The 20435-nt window shown below is 37.0% G+C and overlaps 1 protein-coding gene across 1 annotated transcript in view; it reads right to left on the reverse strand.

The window, feature by feature from the left end:
• The window catches only part of COL4A5 (collagen type IV alpha 5 chain), a 226061-nt gene that overhangs the window by 108424 nt on the left and 97202 nt on the right, over positions 1–20435 (reverse strand). The window contains exons 2-4 of the mRNA XM_022556743.2: positions 14639–14698; positions 8436–8525; positions 2214–2258 (exon numbers count right to left, since the gene is read on the reverse strand). Coding sequence (XP_022412451.1) covers positions 2214–2258; positions 8436–8525; positions 14639–14698 — 195 coding nt within the window. The remainder of the gene's footprint in view (positions 1–2213; positions 2259–8435; positions 8526–14638; positions 14699–20435) is intronic.

The following is a 20435-nucleotide window of genomic DNA, read 5'->3' on the forward strand; positions in this document are numbered from 1 at the left end:
GAATATTGAATTCAGCAGGGTATGGGTATGTGGCAAATATATCTGCCCCTGAGAACATCAATGTGATCACCCCCAAAATTCTTTAATCAAATTCCCCTGTCAGGACTGGCAAAAATACAAGTTTGACAAAACTCTCTGTAGGTCAGGCTATGGGGAAAAGGTACTCTCATACAACTGCTAATGGGATTTAAACACCATGGAGAGAAATTTGGAAATACCTAACAAAATTACACATGTATTTATTTACTCTTCGAAGAAATTCATTTCTAAGAATCTATCCCAAAGGCACACAAGAAATTATGAAACAAGATATAAAAAATTCAAGGTTACTGACTGAAGCATTATTATAGCTAAAGTCTAGAAATGGCCGTATAACCATATTTATAGCTAAAGGTTAGAAACCTTTAGGTTTCTAACCTAAATAGGGACATGACTAAATAAATAGGGATATGACTAAATAAATTATGGTACATCCGCATAATATAAAACTATGCAGCTGTTAAAAAGAATGAGCAAAATCTCTGTCCATTGAAATATGTAGTGATCTCCAGGACATAATGGTAAGTAAAATAAACAAAGTGTAAGGAGTGTATATAATACACTAACTTTTTATAGCAAGGGTAGCGATACTAAACAATGAAAAGATAAACAGAAAATAATAAAAATGATTACCTCTGGGGGAAGGAGGAAAGAGAATAGGGTGATGGAAGGAAGGATAGGTAGCATCTCTGACTATACCTTGTCTTATAGAACAATGTAAATGTTTTTTTAAATAATGAAAAATTAGAAAGCGGTAAAAAGGAAATCGTTAAAACTTGAAAGCAAACTGGGACCAATGAACCTAATGTACAGCAAGTTGTGGACAGTAACCATACAGAGAAGAGAATTACTTCAAGTGTCTTTAAAACATGATATTTTGACTGAAATTAGTCAATTCAAAGGGGAAAAGAAGAACAGCAAAGAAATAATTAGTGGCATTTAAGAATTCTATTATTAGTATTAAAATTGAAATGGTTGTTTTATTTGCATATTGTTATTTTGAAGCTATTTAAACAGTGCTTAGAACATAGTTAATGGTAGCTATAGCTATTAAGAGATAGGATTATTATGAAGAGCTTTAATAGTATACTGATATTCAGTTACTACACAAAAACATAGATACATGTCTGCTAAAATAAACTAAGAGTTTTGAGTTTCCTCCTTGCTTTTCCAGTGCCCTACCCACACCAGTCATAAGCAGCACGTAAGGCAAGCTACATGTTGTTAAGACGTAGATAGCAAACAGACTGTTTTAAATATTTATATAAAATGTGTACATCTACTAAATTTCTGGAGATCCAGAAGATCAGAATGTTTGTCTTTGTAACACATAGCCACCACCCATATATTTTATATTCAAATTCAGGGACCTTGTCAATCCATGACAACAGAATTTCAGAGCTAAAAGGGACCCTGGAGATTGTGTTCTTTGACTCTTCAATTTAACAAATGAAGAAACTGAGGCTCAAAAAGTTAAATATGATTTTCCAAAAGCCAGTACTATTTTTAAACGTCACAGTTTCTTCCCAAATCTGAAACACACTGAAAAGTATGTATCAACCTAAAAGCTTTTCAGAAAAATTACACTAAATGTGCACTTCAATTTTGAGACACATCCTGATTTCCAGAACATTAAAACTTGAAAAATCATACATCTTAGAACTGAGGAAATATTGTATTCTTCCAAAAATAGTTATTCTTTAACCTAACGGTTTAAACTAGTGCTTCACAAACTTGTTCTCTTCAAGATATACAAATAAAATTATAATATTTGTATGTAGTACCCGGGGAGGGTACACAGCCTGATGTGATTGATCAGCCCTCTGAACCCAGAGGACTGAGATGATCGCACTGGTTGGGAAGTTCTGCTTTAAATCACCTGTATGATATATATTTTTAATAAATTGAAAAATTGTAATTCAATACTTTCTATTTCTTAACCAAAAGTCTTCTTTCATTAGTTTAAACAGACATCTGGATATATAAAGGTAACTATCAAAATACTAGAGAAAGGCTAATTGTAGACATATACAAACTCTTAAATTTAACTTTTTAAAGACTTCAGTTTTCTTTCTGCATTTCAATATGAGTCTTTTCTAGTTGCCTCATAACACCTCATTTGCTTCTTCTCTATTTTGACCAACAAAGCATTTGATACAGCAAATATCACTTACTCTGATCCCTTTTGGTCCTGGTGGCCCTGGAATTCCATCACTACCCTGAAAAATACAACATATTTAGTTATTTTTCCTTCAAAAATAGCCCTCAAATAACTAATTTTAGACTGTAAACTGAGACAAATTTTTGTGAACCTTTGTGAAAGTTAGTGAGACACTTACATTCCCAAGAAAGAAGCATGTATTATTGAGACTGAAAGCACTGAGGTAAGTCAGATGCTAAAAGAAACGCCTTTATTTACTGAGAAGAAAACTGTTAACATGTAGAAGAAACTTTATACCTGTAAAGTTAATTATGAAGCATGCAAGAAAAGAAAGATGAAATAGTAGTATAGATATTCCCCAAATCATTTATGCATAAACAAAATAAGAGCTGAAAATCTGGGCAGTTTCTATATTGTGTCAATCTGCTTGCATCATCTCTGGGCCTAAATATGAGCTGTTCTTGAGTTTGCTGTTTTAAACCTTTGCTATGTTTTATAAGACACTTTCTACTGGCAGAGCTGAGAAAGAAAAAGAAAACCACAGACTTTCCTTTCAAGCTTCTGCTATAGACTCCATGCAAAAGAGGCTGCCCACATGTTTGTTAATCTATTTACCCATTTCTAGTTACAACCGCATTGCTGAGAATTTAGTCTTGCCTCACTAAGTTTTACTATGTAGTTTCTTTTAAAAATGGAATAAAGAAAACCTAATTCTGCTCCAACAGGCAGGAATTTCAGTGGAACATACAGCTAGTAGGCCACCATCTGAGCCTTTAGATAGTTTTTATTAAACTGGGACATCTTGCTTTATACAAGTGGCCTTCAAACTACTCTACTTACAACCCTAGAATTTCCCCTGGAGGTTCCTTTATGCCTATGCCACCCTCCTTCAATCACTGAAGCTCTGTTTTTATCTGTTTTATTTGGGGTTTCCATGAAAAGTTTTATTTGGAGAAAAGGTTACCTGATGTATTAGTTCCTTATGCTCCTCTTACAAATTACCACAAACTTAGTGGCCTAAAATAATACAATCTTACAGTTCTGGAAGTCAGAGGTATGAAGGGTCTCAGTGGCAGAGCTATGTACTTTCTGGAGATTCTATAGAGAGAATTCATTTACTTTCTTTTTCCAGCTTCCAGAGCTACCAGCATCCCTCTGCTCATGGCCCTCTTCTATGTTCAAAGTCAGTGACGGCTGAATGAATCTTTCTAACATTGCACCACTCTGACACTGACTCTTCTGCCTCCCTCTTCAACATTGAAAGGACCCTTATGATTATACTGGGCCCACCCAGATCATCCAGAATAATTACCCTAGTTTAAAACCAGCTGACTAGCTAGCAGCTTTAATTCCACCTGCAATCTTAATTTTGCTTACCTATGTAACCTAACATATTCACAGGTTCTGGGGATTAGGTTAGGGACATCTTTAGGGGGTGGGCATTATTCTGCCTACCACACCTTGCTTTAAAACAAGGTTAATAATCTACTCTTTTCACAAAAGATGCATCTCTAAGGAAATTAAAGTAAATCTAATTCTATTTTAAAACTAGAAAATTGTTTGTTCAATGAATCTTTTTGTGTCTTCCCACTAAAGGTGAAAATAAGACAAGGATGCCTTAAAACTACACTGGTCATACTAACCAACGTGGCTAAATAAGAGAGAGAAATTAGAGGTATAAAAATTGGAAAGAATGAGGTAAAACATATTATTTGCAAATAATACGATTGTATGCATGGAAAACCCAAGATAGTTAAATGAAAAACTATAATCAATAAGATAATTCAGTAAGGTAACTGTGTATAAAATTAATATGAAGAATTAATAGCTTTCTTATATACCAACAACTACCAGTTAGAAAACATAATGGAAGAAAATGTGCAATTTACAATAGCAGAAAAAGATAAAATATTTAGCAATGAACTGAGCAAGAAATGTATAAGATTCATAAGAAGAAAATTTTAAAACACTTCTGAAGTTCAAAAAGGAAGACTGGAACAAATGGAAAGGCATTCCATGTTCCTGGATAATAGGATTCAACATTAAAAAAGTCAATTCTCAACAATTTAGTTACATTGAGAAAAATTCTGAAGAAAAAAAAAAGACCAATGAGGGGACACTAGTACCGGCAGATATAAAAATATAGCACAAGATGTCAATAATTAAAATAGTTTGGTTCTGATATTTGAATAACCAGACCATTGGAAGAGTATGAAAAGTTGAGAAACAGGTCCATATATTCATGTGAATTTGGTATATAATGAAAGTGGCATTGCAAATCAGTGGGGAAAATTATATTGGGACACATTTGTGAGGACATCTGGGAAAAAAAGTGGAACTTACATCACAAACCATACCAGGATGAATTGAAATCAATAAAACATTCACATGAAAAAAGTGAAACTATTAATATACTGGAAGAAAACATGGGAGAATTATTTTATACTCTTACAGTGGGGAAGGCATTTAATATTCAAAACCCAAATGCCACAAAAGACCTCTGATAAACAAAACACAGACACACATACACACACACACACAAAAAAAAAACACAGACACATAAATATACACATACACATGCACACACCCATCGAAGACAAATGACAAACTGGTGGGATATAATTGTAACTCACAACACAGATAAAGGGCAATCTCCCTAAAATATAAATAGCTCAGTGAAATATGAAAACACCAACAATCCAGTAGAAAAATGGGCAGATGGTATAAACAGACAGTTCACAGAAATGAAAAGATGCTCAATCTTATTTTTAATAAGAGAAATGCAAACTAAAAGTACATTGAGAGGCCATTTTTCATCTAACAGATTGGCAAGAATCCAAGTTTCATAATAGGATTGGGTGAAGCTATAGGGAAATTGATCTTCTTGTACATTGCTGAACCAAGGATAAATCATACAACTTCTTGGGTGGCAATTTGGCGATATCCACAAAAATATATAAATACATGTATGCTCTGATCCAGCAAAATCACTTCTAGTAATCTTAGAGATAATCCCTTATTGGGGAAAGAAAATCTATTTAAATTGTACATCATAGCAGCACTGTTTGTGGTAGCAAAAAATTGAAAACCACCTAAATGATCATCAATAGGGAACTGGCTTAATGAGTTATGGTTTATACCCACAATATAATACAATGCAGTTATAAAAAATGAGGAGGTTCCGTGTATACTGATATGGGATATCTACAATGTATATCAAGTGAAAAACAAAGGTCAAACAATGTGTTGGATACCATTTTATAAACAAAGGGAGGTAAAAGTGTGTATGTGCGTATATGCATGTATGTGCATGTATATATTTGTATCTGCACACATATTCATAAAAAATTCTTGGGCATATTCACAAGAAAATAACATAAGTGGATGCCCATTAGGAATATGTAGAACTCAGTGGCTAATGGACACAGTGGAAAGGAGATTTTTTTCATTGTATACCCTTTTTATGTTAATTTATTTTGAACAAAATGAATATATTATCTATTGAAAATCAATTAAAATTTATTTTTAAGAATAAAGAAATCCTTTGGCAATCTTTATATATACACTCCTATATATATTTGTTTTATATATATTTACTTTCATATATGAGTATACAGATTAAAGAATAATCCTACAAAATTTTTGACTTGGTATGTATGTTAACACATACACATGTGCCCGAATACCCAATCACATAAAAAGTATAAATTCAGCGATGTTGGGGAGCATGAAGTCATACTGAAGATAGAAGCAGAAAGTGCTTCTAATTCAAAATCCCCGAAGTTTAGAAAGCAGTCAAACCTCCTCCTTTTATGGATATAGAAATGGAATCACAGCAAAAGACTGGATTGCTTTCTAAATTTAAACTGCATACAACCACACCTTTAAAAATTATCATACTATTGTACAATAGTCCCAGTTAATGCTAAACGATTTAAAAAAATCTGATGTAGTTAGCTCTTTTTAATCTGACCTAAATCTTTATTAGACTTGCCACCTCTCACTGAGCATAGTGTGCAAGAAACTCAGATACAAGAAATGTAACTTTATTTTTCTGTGGTTCAACTTAATTTCTATTTCAAAGCATCCATTTCACTAAGATGGCTAAAACTTAACCTCAGTTAATTGGATTTCCCACCTCATTTTCACAAGCCTGTACCTAAGCTATGGAGGGCTTAAGTAGTTCTAAGATGTTGAGGGGTGGAACAGTCTAGTCCAAGCTGGAATCCATTGAGATGTCCCATGCCAGCAGTCTACATGGACTGCTGCTGAGTTAGTGCTCAATTCTACCCACTTGACTCTTTCAGATCCTTCTGCTATTTCTGGGTGCACAAGAAACATTCTGCTGTTTTGCACCTCATTGGACATAGGAAATTCTGTTGTATGGCCCATCTACTTAAATTTTATGCAGTCATTTAGAGGCTTGCCTTTTCCTCAGTGCAAAGTTCTACTCAGGAAATTTAGCACACGTCCCTTCTGCTCTTGAATCTAATAAAACTTCCTTGGTGTACTGCCACCTCCTCAGAGATCATGCTCAAGCCTATTCCCACAATCTATGCTATGGTATAGTTAAGTGTTAAAAAGTATTTGTGCATTTAAATTAATTTTCCCCCTTTACTCAGAGGACTACTTGATGAGTATCCATTTGATTTCCTTAATGCTCTAATGACACGATGTACCACTATTCCATGAAATAAAATTAGGAAAAAAGGGTTTCTAAACCACTATTATTTTCCAGGAAAATGAACAGAACTGGCCCTTTCATATATCAGTTCATCAGTCAAAGAGCCATTAAAAAAAAAAAAAAACAGAAGCTTTTCCCAATCTTAAAATTCACTATTATCTCTTCACATCCTATATCTTAACATGCATATAAGATGCTATCCTTGCTCATGGTATAGGAGAAACTGCCCACACAGCAGTCAATGGGGAAAAGTATTCCCAACTGACAGGATAACAGCACCTTTGGATCTATGAGCCTGGGTACAGGAGAGGGAGAGTGTAAGGATATATCGTCTCCTTCTTTCTCTCCCACAGAATAGCCTGTGTGACTTCCACCTCACCAAATTCATTGATACACCTGTCTCAGCTGCCGCCACTGTAAATCTGACAAACTGGTAGACATGTCTCTCACCACCCAACCCTACCTATTCCTGGCTTGGTAATGTTTGGAGCTTATGGTTACACTCACTCCTCCAGGCAGGCCTGATTGTCCTGCTTGGAATAATTTTGATCATGACCATGATCCATTGGAGCCTCAGATTAACTACCTATTTTTTGACATAACTCCTCAAAGCCCGACCCATTCAGGTCCATGTTGGAGTAACCTATGTTTCTCATTTGGGTCCTGAAAAATCAAGAAATGGAATTGAGGAGTCTGGCTCCTGGCTAAAGACCTATGTGTGATTTTTCAGGCCCAATCATATGGTAAGCCTCATAGAGAAAAGCTGCCCATCCCACACCAGAATTAGTGCACGGCCAATGCATGTCAGTCTCTGAAAGGAACTGTAGTAAAGGAGTCAATCCCCCTGGCTGGTCATGCTCTTATGCATATCTGCACTAAAAGGCCTCTTTACATGGAACCTTGGTGAAGACGTCTTCATTCAGAGAGGGGGAACCTTGAGGACATTTTTTCTGTACTCTGACTCAGTAGTTCTCCACTCCTAGCCCTTCCCCCCTCCCTTCTTTCATCCCGCTGTCAGGTATACTAAAAAACAGCAGTTTTTTGCTCCAAGCTCCCTGAGCAGTGAAACAATTCCCTGTGTGTGTGCTTATCCATTTCACCCTCACTGGCACTGTTCCATGAGGAATAATGGAAGAGTGGGGGAGTCCACCCTTTCTCTGGTTTATGTTTTGCTTATACACACTGCCACGGTAAGTGACTAAAGCCTTGACTGTTACTTTCATTTTGTCTTGTTGTCTTAATCAGTTCTCTGACACCTGGCAGTTAAGCTCTCTCCAGCTCAGCTGAGCTCCTGACAGGACTTAATTTTTGTTAAGGATCCCAATGACCACACACAATTAACAGCTTCCAAAAGCATTTGAATACAGCAGTAATATTCAGCTTTTTTAAAAAAACAACAACAATGAAGTATAGATTCTTGGCCATTCTATTGTTTTATTTAAATATTAGTTTCTGGCTATAATTCAGTAACTTTTTAATTGATTTGACACCTGTCCCACATTAAGATGGCTTAATTCCTTTGGTATTACTGGTTGGTAATTTGGCACATACCTTTTGTCCCCGAGGCCCTGGCGGCCCTTCTGGACCTGGAAATCCAGGCAAACCTGGATGGCCTTCCAAACCTGGAAATCCTCTCTCCCCCTGCAATTGAACAAGAATGAAAGATAAAGTCATTTGTGAATTTTCAAGCACAAACATGGTTGAGATTCAAAAACATCAAATGACTATCTAGAGAAGACTAAATTAATTTAATTATGCTAAGTTCAGTGTCCACTGACATGGAGAAACCTGTAAGATAGGAGTGGAAAAATACAAATCACTCTGAATTTATATCATATTTGGTAATGTAATCTCTTGCTTTCTCGTAAAAGTAAAAAGCTTATCAGAAATGAAGTTTATATATACTGACATCAAGAATCTAACAGGGAAGATGGCAATAAATTCAGGAAAACAGGAATGAAGGGGTTACATGAAATAAGTATGGTGCAGGGATGAAGAAGTGCAAAAGGAAAACATCAGAGAAGATTTCAGGTTTGCTGTGGAGTACAGAGTTGCAGGATTATTCAGAATGGAAATTCACTTGCTGATTAGCGATGAGTTAGCTAGAAAAAGGCTCTATAACATCAAAATTTTTATATTTTTCTCTGACTGTAAAATCAATACAAAAAGGAATAAATGTTTGTTGTAGAGGAAAAGAAAAAACCACCAGCAATTGTGACTCAAGTCCCAGTTCTGACCACAGCACTTATCAACACCAGCACAGGAGGGCTGTCTACCTACTAGTGAGGGTCTACTAGGTCTACATCTTATCACCATCTATCAGGAAAGGCTGCCTGATGTGCATATCTATACAACCAGATAGGTGGGTGTTGCAGGGTGACCATGTATACTAATATACCATTAGATAGACACATTAGGGTTAGTTAACTTGCATACAGTCAATTTATATTAAGAGTGTGAACCCTAACATCTCTAGGGGATCCAGTCACAGAAAGCAAATTCACCACTATTAAGTTTAAGAACCCTAAGGGCTCACAGCTCCGTGGCATGTGCTTCCAACTGCAGTGCTGCAAGCAGTTCCTCTACTCTCCTAAGGCTTGAAGGTGGAGTCTCCGGCCAGAGGCTCTGGACCTTGTTCTGGGAACCCTCTTCTCCCCAGATCCTATCCACAGTGACAGCCTAGGCAGCACCTGAGAAAGAGAAAGCATCCATATCTACAAGGCAACTGACTAATGGGCCATTAGAAGCACTTACCCTTGGAGGTTAAGGTACAATAGACTTTCATTCATAACCCCAGTATGTGTGTGTATCTGTGTGTGTCTGTGTGTGTGTGGCAACAGGGGGTAAATACTAAGTTTAGCCTAGATAGCTTAGATGATCTTGTATTGAATAACTTCTTATGTTGAAGCATCCTACAATAAATATAAGCCCTTTGAAAAGGCTACTTCTGATCATTTTTCACTTATTACTTCAAAGCAAATGAAGCAAATGTTAGCCAGTTAAAGGTAGGCCTAAACATTCCTGTAGCTTTAACAATAATTATTATTGACATATTACAGCATTTTCTATAAATATATCTCTTTATTGTTTTAATTGCTCATAGAATTATGATAATTTAGTATCCGTCAATCTCAATGCCATTATTTTGAAGGAAATAGAACAAGAGAAGAAAAATAAAAGATTCAAAAATTTTAGAGCTGGATTGGCTCAAATCATTGCATAGCCCATATTGGTAGAGCGGGTAGTAGAAATCTGACCACAAGTACCAGTCAGAAAGTAAGCTAGAAGGAAAAAAACAATCTAGTTCGAGTATATTTCCATAAGTGGAAAACACAGCTACGTTTTGGGATCTCCGCTAGTATTTAGAGCATATCTCTGCCAAAACGTGAGAATAATGCTTGAAGAGAGCTATATTTTCTCAGAAGCAAAACTGCTACCCAGGCTATAGATATGAGAGGAATACACTAGAAACTGAAAGTAGAGAGTGCTAAAAAGCTTAACTGTGTTGGGATTATTAAAAATCATATACCTATACCAGATACTTGTCCTGAAATCTCACACTATAGTCAAATGATGTTGTAGTCCTATCTAGCTGACAGAGCAATATTATACCACAGAAGATAGAAGGGCAATTACTGGAAAGTAGCAAAAAGAATTGCAATAGCAATCCCCAGCCTTTGAAAGGTAGAAAGTTTCCTGCAGTAGAAACTATAGAAGGCTTCCATGAGGAGAGGGTGCCAGGAGGGTCCTCTACCTAATTCCTAATACAGATGGTAGGGAAGGCTGACATTTGTTATGTGCCTACCCTTTGCTACTGGTTGTCAGGCAATTATTTAATCCTTACAGCTACCTAGATTTTACTGTAATTTTCCAACACTCACTAACATAGAAAATGGTGTAGAACATCTATTTCTGAAGGTCAAACTTTAAAAAAAACCTGGTTTATGCTGCCTGCCCATATTTGAATAAAAAATCAGTCTTATTTTTCTTTATGGAAAAATATTCTTCTCCCCCTGCCTGTCCTTTAAATATTGGTATTACTTCGGAGGCCCTTTTTGACCCTTTCTCACCCTTTCCCTGGGAAATCTCAAACATCAACACATTTTTCCCTAAAAACTGGGCTCACAGGGCCAACTATCTTAAACATCTCCACTTGAATATCACACAGATGTTAAAAAAGAAAAAGAAAAAAAGAAACAGGCTGGGACCTGGGACCCTTTGCTACAGTGTTGCAATGCTTGCACCTGGACACAGCTCTCCTGGAAAAACAACATACAAAGAAACTATATGGGACTAAAAATAACTGCACGCATGTGCAGTTGGGGCAAATTCTGGACCCAAAAAGATACAAAAGATCAAAAAACCCAACTGCCACTTTTGAAGAGCCTGGAGCAAAAACAGGGTGTCAGGAGCAAAAGCAGGGTACTGAGCATGCCCCCTGCACACACCACCACCAGAGGGGTGGGCAAAACACCTAAGCCACCCCTCTGGCCCGACCCCTGGATGCACCCCTACCCCTGCTGCAGCAGGGGCCTCAGTAAAGCCTTGCCTTAAAAAAAAAATCCATGATGTATTTTCGTAAATGCTTTCTTTGCATCTGCTGAGATAGTTACATGGTAGGCTTATTTATGTTTAAAATTTGTATTTAGGGGGCTTCCCTGGTGGTGCAGTGGTTGAGAGTCCGCCTGCCAATGCAGGGGACGCGGGTTCGTGCCCCAGTCCGGGAAGATCCCACGTGCCACGGAACGGCTAGGCCCGTGAGCCATGGCCGCTGAGCCTGCGCGTCCGGAGCCTGTGCTCTGCAACGGGAGAGGCCACGACAGTGAGAGGCCCGCGTACCGCAAAAAAAAAAAAAAAAAATTTGTATTTAGCCTTTTAATATGGTGAATTATAATTTTGGTTTTCAAATGTTAAACCAACCATGCATTCCTTGCATAAACCCCACTTGGTAAGAACACATTAACCACTTTATATGCCATTGGATCTGATTTGCTAAAATTCTGTTCTTCATTTCTGCATCTATGTTAATGAGCTATAGTTCAATGATTTTTAAAATTTTACCTTTGTCTGGCTTGGGTATTAGGGCATATTTGTTTCATAAAATTAGTTGGACATCAGCCCGAATGCTTCCTGTAAGGAACGGCACCAAGAAACGGAGGAGAGCTTAAACAAGCTTTATTTGGGAACGCTCCCGGGCGAGGTTCACTGGTCCGAGAGAAAGGGGCCAGAGAAGTCGCGCCCGGTCGAGGGTTTGGGCAGCATTTATAGAGGAAGAAGGGAAAGGGGTGTGGCGAATCCGGAAGGGCGCAGGTTATTCCTTATTTGGTGGTCTTTCCGGGTATCGTGGCAATATGTGGTGCCGGCCGGTCGCATCAGTCTTGGGACCGTTAGTCCCACCCCTCGAAAGGCGAGAAGGCTGGGCCGGGTGGAAAGTCCCCAGGTCAGTTCCTGGAACTGGGTGGTCCAGAAAGTTTCGGTCTGATGCAACCTGTGAGTCTGATTGCGTTCCCCTGCCTCGGGCCAGTTGGCCTTACACTTCCATTTTCTAAGTTTATGCAAGATTGATATTGTCTCTTACATAAATGTTTAACATAATTCATCAGTGAAAACTTCTGGACTGGAATTTTTATGTGTGTGGGGGAAGAGTTTGATAATTCAATTTCCTTAGTAGATATAGGGCTAGTCACATTTTGCTTCATTTAGTTACTTAGTTTTAGGTAATGTGTATTTCTCAAGTTATTTGTCCATCTTTCTTCAGTGTTCTTCATTCTGCTGTTAAAAGCCCACCTGGTAAACTGTTCTTTCTTATATTTTGCTTTTCAAATCTAGATTTCCCTCCTTTTTATTTCACAATTTCCAGTGCTCTGTTGCGATTCTCTATCTGTTCACTCATTATTCGCAGAGTTCCCTTTAAATCAACAAATATATTTATCCTATCTGCTTTAAATCTTTGTCTAAGAATTCTAACATCTGTGTTATTTCAGAGTTAGTTTTCATTGATTGGTCTTTTTCTTGACCATGAGTCGCTTTTACTTGTTACTTCACATGTCTAGTAAGTTTTAATTGCATAGTGGACATTGTAGTTAATATGTACACATACTGGATTGTTTTATATTGTCTAAAAAGTATTGAACTTTTGTTTTAGGAAATAGCTAACTCAGCTGAACACTTAAAACTCTGTTTTCCTTTCAATGGACAGCAGTTAAGTCTATGTTCACTTATTGCAGGCTTCCAGCTGTTCCTTCTTGCTGGGTTGCATGAATCCTCCCCTATACATATAAAGTCCAGGGTCCAACCAAGTATTTGGGCTGCATTTACAAGCAGATTTTTGGTCTCTCCATTCTGTGACTCCCTCCATTCCAGCATATCTCCCATCATTTTCCAGCCATTCTGGCATCCTCAATTCTGTCCTGGAATTCTCAAGCCACTGAGACTTTGTTTTTCTGTCTGGGTTCTTGCCATCCTTTGCCCTGCAGACTGAAGTGCCCACCCAGGAGAAAAGGCACATAAGTGCAAACTTGCCCACTGTACTTCCCTTCTTTAAAAGACTCCTCTCTACTTTCGTCCTACTTTGGCCACTCTCCTGTACTATTAAATAGTTGTTATATTTTGTCCAGAGTGTTTACTTCTTATCTTAAGGAGAGTTAATCTGATAAAAGTCATTCCGCTAATATCAGAAATGAATCCCTCTTGGTGTTTTTACTGCTACAGAAAGTAGCTTTACTATAAAACTATTCCCCTCAAGCTAATGTTATTCAAATAAGGGTTCTGTATAACACTCTTCAATTATTATTAATAGGTGTTCCGTTAGAAGGAAGGAAAGTGGGTTAAATGGTTAAATAGAGCTTGGAAATACAGCACTGCAAAACAAACAAATAGGTTTCTTTACTCCAGGACTTCTAAACACCTTTAGTATGCTAGTGTACCTTCTATATGCCTAAATGGAATATGCTCTTGAGATATTATCCCAAACTTTTTCATATATCATTAGTAATATTCAATAATTCATTCAAAAATATTCACTGAGCCCCAAAGAGTGAAGACTAGGGTATGATCACCTTCCTCCTAGTACAATTCCTTTTTGGCCACAATTCACTATCCCTTTTTAATCTTCTGTTTTCAATGTCAGTCACTGATTCATAGTGGCTAGGTTTATGCTACTTAATCATCACCAATACTTACTTTGTAATCATCATATCCATATAATAGGGATGCTGTTGTGGTTAAAGTGAGATGAAAACAGAGATAGACCATCCTTAACTTAAATGGATTAGATAAAAATACATGAAATTGTATGGTAACTAGCACAGATTAGTAGCCTGATAAATGTTTGGTTCCTTAAGAATTTTGCATTCTTTTGCCTTATTAAGTCATTGACTGCAACAAGATTCATCAGAGGTTGGCAGACTACAGCTCTCAGGCCAAATTCAGTCAGATCCCTGTTTTGTACAGTACAAGAGCCAATAATGTTTTTACACTATTAAAGGGCTACTTTTAAAAAAGGAGAAAATTATGTGACAGAGACCTTATGTGCCTCACAAAGGCTAAATTATTTACCATATGGATTTTTACAGAAAGTGTTTGCTGATCTCTGAGATATAGTCTAATCCTTAAAGCAATCTAAAATAAGCAGTAGAGTAAAATTCATTTTATTTAATTAGATGCTGAGGTACAAGCCCTGTTTTTTAAAAAAAATATTAAAATCACGATTTTAATGGTTTTCCAAGTTTTTTAAGGCTCATCTCATATCTTACCTTTTCTCCTTTTATACCACTACAGTCACACTTTGATCCTGGAGAACACCCATAGCAAGCCTATAAGGAAGAGAAAAAGGGAGGAAAATCATTAAATATGAACCTGAAAACCAGACTCCGACTTATAGCTCAAATGAATTCAATAATCCAAACTTGTAAAACAACTACCAGAAAAACATCTGAAAGGATATATACAAAATTGCAAACAATGGTTACCTCTGGGGAATCTTTCATCTTTTATTGTATACATTTCTGTTTGAACTTTTCAAAATGAGCAAATACTTATAATTTTAATCTCCCATTGCGGAGCACAGGCTCCGGACACGCAGGCCCAGCGGCCATGGCTCACGAGCCCAGCCGCTCCGCGGCATGTGGGATCCTCCCGGACCGGGGCACGAACCCGTGTCCCCTGCATCGGCAGGCGTACTCTCAACCACTGCGCCACCAGGGAAGCCCAAAAAATGTCTTTTTATAAATGAAAAAGAAATCCATATAACTTCCCTGTAATATGATTTTCAGCTCTAAGGAACTCATTTTCTCTCCTAACATCACTTATAAGAAATTACCTTTCAATCTATATTAGCAAAGACCTCGGCAACTAGCCAAAGATGCCTGCCACTTAAAGTCCCTTGCTCTTCTGCATTCATGAGCATGAAATACATACTGTCTTTTACCACCTTTCTTTTCTTTGCTTCCACTATTTCATCACTAGTAGCTCAGTCTCTAATAGCTCCAAGCTTTACCACAAAAGTTGTTCCCACAGCCTAGGTGTCCTAAATAGCCACTCGTAACAACTTCATTCACTCATATGAGGAACTGAGGTACTAGAGCCAGAAAAATATACTCCTCCAAAATAAGAATCTGTAGGGCAAGAAGACAATAGATGATGTCTGCCATCCAGAACTATCCTTTACTCTGGCATGAAGCTGAACTGCTTAGAAAAACAAATAGTAATTAGTTTAACATATGTAGATAGCTCAGCATTTATGTACAATAAGGGGTTACGCTTCTCATCAAATAAGAGAAATTTTTATGTGATGTAAATACCAAATAATGTTTATCAATGTTCAGCCATGGGAGACTATGAATTAAAATGTACGATAGCCTCTGTCCCATCATTCCGCGCTTTCCTTTACTCCAATCACTACCAGTGTACCTTCCCCAATCCTTAACAAACTACTAACCTTGTCCTTCTGGTTAGAAATCCTAACCCACTCAGCTGCAACTCGAAGTCACCCTCATACTGAAACTCCTTTTCCTGATTATAACAGCAAACTACAGGGGCTTGATGTTGGGGGAAATTTCTCATGCACATTGCAAAAGACTGTTCCAATAACAGATGTGAACTTGACATTTCTAATTGAAACAGTTATATAGCCACTATTTATTATACATAGGTGATTAGGTTATATACTCTGCTTTTAGTACTATATACCAACTACATTAAGAGTTAAATAGACTTTTTATTTTTTTAACATCTTTATTGGAGTATAATTGATTTACAAAGGTGTGTTAGTTTCTGCTTTATAACAAAGTGAATCAGCTATACATATACCTGTATCCCCATATCTCCTCCCTCTTGCATCTCCCTTCCACCCTCCCTATCCCACCCCTCTAAGTGGACACAAAGCACCGAGCTGATCTCCCTGTGCCATGCGGCTGTTTCCCACCAGCTATTTTACATTTGGTAGTGTATATATGTCCATGCCACTCTCATACTTTGTCCTAGCTTACACTTCACCCTCCCCGTGTCCTCAAGTCCATTCTCTATGTCTGCGTCTTTATTCCTGTCCTACCCCTAGGTTCTTCAGAACCTTTTTTTTTTTTTTTTAGATTCCATATATATGTGTTAGCATACGGTATTTGTTTTTCTCTTTCTGACTTACTTCACTCTGTATGACAGTCTCTAGGTCCATCCACCTCACTACAAATAACTCAATTTTGTTTCTTTTTATGGCTGAGAAATATTCCATGGTATATATGTGCCACATCTTCTTTATCCATTCATCTGTCGATGGGCACTTAGGTTGCTTCCATGTCCTGGCTATTGTAAAAAGAGCTGGAATGCACATTGTGGTACATGACACTTTTTGAATTATGGTTTTCTCAGGGTATACGCCTAGTAGTGGGATTGCTGGGTTGTATGGAAGTTCTATTTTTAAGGAACCTCCTTACTGTTCTCCATAGTGGCTGTATCAATTTACATTCCCACCAACAGTGCAAGAGGATTCCCTTTTCTCCACACCCTCTCCAGCATTTATTGTTTGTAGATTTTTTGATGATGGCCATTATGACCAGTGTGAGGTGATACCTCATTGTAGTTTTGATTTGCATTTCTGTAATGATTATAGTGATGTTGGGCATCCTTTCATTTGTTTGTTGGCAATCTATATACCTTCTTTGCAAAAATGTCTATTTAGGTCTTCTGCTCATTTTTAATTGGGTTTTTTTTTGATAATAAGCTCCATGAGCTGCTTGTATATTTGGAGATTAATCCTTTGACAGTTGTTTCGTTTGCAAACATTTTCTCCTATTCTGAGGGTTGTCTTTTCGTCTTGTTTATGGTTTCCTTCGCTGGGCAAAAGCTTTTAAGTTTCATTAGGTCCCATTTGTTCATTTTTGTTTTTATTTCCATTACTCTAGGAGGTGGGTCAAAAAGGATCTTGCTGTGATTTATGTCATAGAGTGTTCTGCCTATGTTTTCCTCTAAGAGATTGATAGTTTCTGGCCTTACATTTAGGTCTTTAATCCATTTTGAGTTTATTTTTGTGTATGGTGTTAGGGAGTGTTCTAATCTCATTCTTTTACATGTAGCTGTCCAGTTTTCCTAGCACCACTTATTGAAGAGGCTATCTTTTCTCCGTTTTATTATCTTGCCTCCTTTATCAAAACTAAGGTGACCATATGTGCGTAGATTTATCTCTGGGCTTTCTATCCTGTTCCATTGATCTATATTTCTGTTTTTGTGCCAGTACCATACTGTCTTGATTACTGTAGCCTTGTAGTATAGCCTGAAGTCAGGGAGTCTGATTCCTCCAGTCCTGTTTTTCTTTCTCAAGATTGCTTTGGCTATTCAGGGTGTTCTGTATTTCCATATAAATTGTGAAATTTTTTGTTCTAGTTCTGTGAAAAATGCCATTGGTAGTTTGATAGGGAGTGCACTGAATCTGTAGATTGCTTTGGGTAGTATATTCATTTTCACAATGTTGAATCTTCCAATCCAAGAACATGGTATATCTCTCCATCTGTTTGTATCATCTTTAATTTCTTTTATCAGTGTCTTATAGTTTTCTGCATAAAAGTCTTTTGTCTATTTAGATAGGATTATTCCTAGGTATTTTATTCTTTTTTTTGCAATGGTAAATGGGAGTGTTTCCTTAGTTTCTCTTTCAGATTTTTCATCATTAGTGTACAGGAATGCAAGAGATTTCTGTGCATTAATTTTGTATTCTGCCACTTTACCAAATTCATTGATCAGCTCTAGTAATTTTCTAGTAGCATCTTCAGGATTCTCTATGTATAGTATCATGTCATCTGCAAACAGTGACAGTTTTACTTCTTCTTTCCTGTTTGGATTCCTTTTATTTCTTTTTCTGCTCAGATTGCTGTGGTTAAAACTTTCAAAACTATGTTGAATAATAGCGGTGAGAGTGGGCAACCATGTCTTGTTCCTGATCTTAGTGGAAATGGTTTCAGTTTTTCACCATTGAGAATGATGTTAGCTGTGGGTTTGTCATATATGGCCTTTATTATGTTGAGGTAAGTTCTCTCTATGCCTACTTTCTGGAGAGTTTTTATCATAAATGGGTGTTTAATTTTGTCAAAAGGTTTTTCTGCATCTATTGAGATGATCATATGGTTTTCCTTCTTCAGTTTGTTAATATGGTGTATCACATTGATTGATTGCTGTATATTGAAGAATCCTTGCATTCCTGGGATAAACCCCACTTTGTCATGATGGATGACACTTTTAATGTGCTTCTGGATTCTGTTTGCTAGTATTTTGTTGAGGATTTTTACATCTATGTTCATCAGTGTTAGTGGCCTGTAGTTTTCTTTTTCTGTGACAACTCTGGTTTTGGTATCAGGGTGATGGTGGCCTCATAGAGTGAGTTTGGCAGTGTTCCTCCCTCTGCTATATTTTGAAAGAGTTTGAGAAGGATAGGTGTTAGCTCTTCTCTAAATGTTTGACATAATTCGCCTGTGAAGCCATCTGGTCCTGGGTTTTGGTCTGCTGGGAGATTTTTAATCAGTCTCAATTTCAGTGCTTGTGATTGGTCGGTTTATATTTTCTATTTCTTCCTGGTTCGGTCCCAAAAGGTTGTGCTTTTCTAAGAATTTGTCCATTTCTTTCAGGATGTCCATTTTATTGGCATATATTGCTTGTAGTAATCTCTCATGATCCTTTGCATTTCTGCAGTGTCAGTTGTTAATTATCCTTTTTCATTTCTAATTCTATTGATTTGAGTCTTCTCCCTTTTTTCCTTGATGAGCCTGGCTAACGATTTATCCATTTTGTTTATCTTCTCAAAGAACCAGCTTTTAGTTTCATTTACCTTTGCTATTGTTTCCTTCATTTCCTTTTCATTTATTTCTGATCTGATCTTTATGATTTCTTTCCTTCTGCTAACTTTGGGGGTTTTTTGTTCTTCTGTCTCTAAATGCTTTACGTGTAAGGTTAGTATGCTTATTTGAGATTTTTCTTGCTTCTTGAGGTAGGATTGTATTTCTATAAACTTCCCTCTTAGAACTGCTTTTGCTGCATCCCATAGGTTTTGAGCCGTCATGTTTACATTGTCATTTGTTTCTAGGTATTTTTTTATTTCCTCTTTGATTTCTTCAGTGATCTCTTGGTTATTTAGTAGCATATTGTTTAGCCTCCATGTGTTTGTATTTTTTATAGTTTATTTCCTGTAATTGATATATAGTCTCATAGTGTTGTGGTCGGAAAAGATACTTGATAAGATTTCAATTTTCTCTAAATTTACCGAAGCTCGATTTGTGACCCAAGATATGCTCTATCCTGGAGAATGTTCCATGAGCACTTGAGAAAAAAGTGTATTCTGTTATTTTTGGATGGAATGTCCTATAAATATCAATTAAGTCCATCTTTTTTAAGGTATCATTTAAAGCTTGTGTTTCCTTATTTATTTTCATTTTGATTGATCTGTCCACTGGTGAAAGTGGGGTGTTAAAGTCCCCTACTATTATTGTGTTACTGTCAATTTCCCCTTTTATGGCTGTTAGCATTTGCCTTATGTATTGAGGTGCTCCTATATTGGGTGCATAAATATTTACAACTGTTATATCTTCTTCTTGGATTGATCCCTTGATCATTACGTAGTGTCCTTTGTCTCTTGTAATAGTCTTTATTTTAAAGTTTATTTTGTCTCATATGAGAATTGCTACTCCAGCTTTCTTTTGATTTCCATTTGCATGGAATATCTTTTTCCATCCCCTCTCTTTCAGTCTGTATATGTCCCTAGGTCTGAAGTGGGTCTCTTGTAGACAGCATATATATGGGTCTTGTTTTTGTATCTATTCAGCCAGTCTATGTCTTTTGGTTGGAGCATTTAATCCATTCACATTTAAGGTAATTATCGATATGTAGGTTCCTATTACCATTTTCTTAATTATTTTGGGTTTGTTTTTGTAGGCCTTTTCCTTCTCTTGTGTTTCCTGCCTAGAGAAGTTCCTTTAGCAGTTGTTGTAAAGCTGGTTTGGTGGTGCTGAACTCTCTCAGCTTTTGCTTGTCTGTAAAGGTTTTAATTTCTCCATCAAATCTGAATGAGATCCT

The sequence above is a fragment of the Delphinapterus leucas genome, chromosome X (assembly GCF_059928025.1).
Source record: "Delphinapterus leucas isolate spDelLeu-1000000601 "Yukka" chromosome X, BTC_Dleu_Yukka2, whole genome shotgun sequence".
Taxonomy (NCBI): domain Eukaryota; kingdom Metazoa; phylum Chordata; class Mammalia; order Artiodactyla; family Monodontidae; genus Delphinapterus; species Delphinapterus leucas.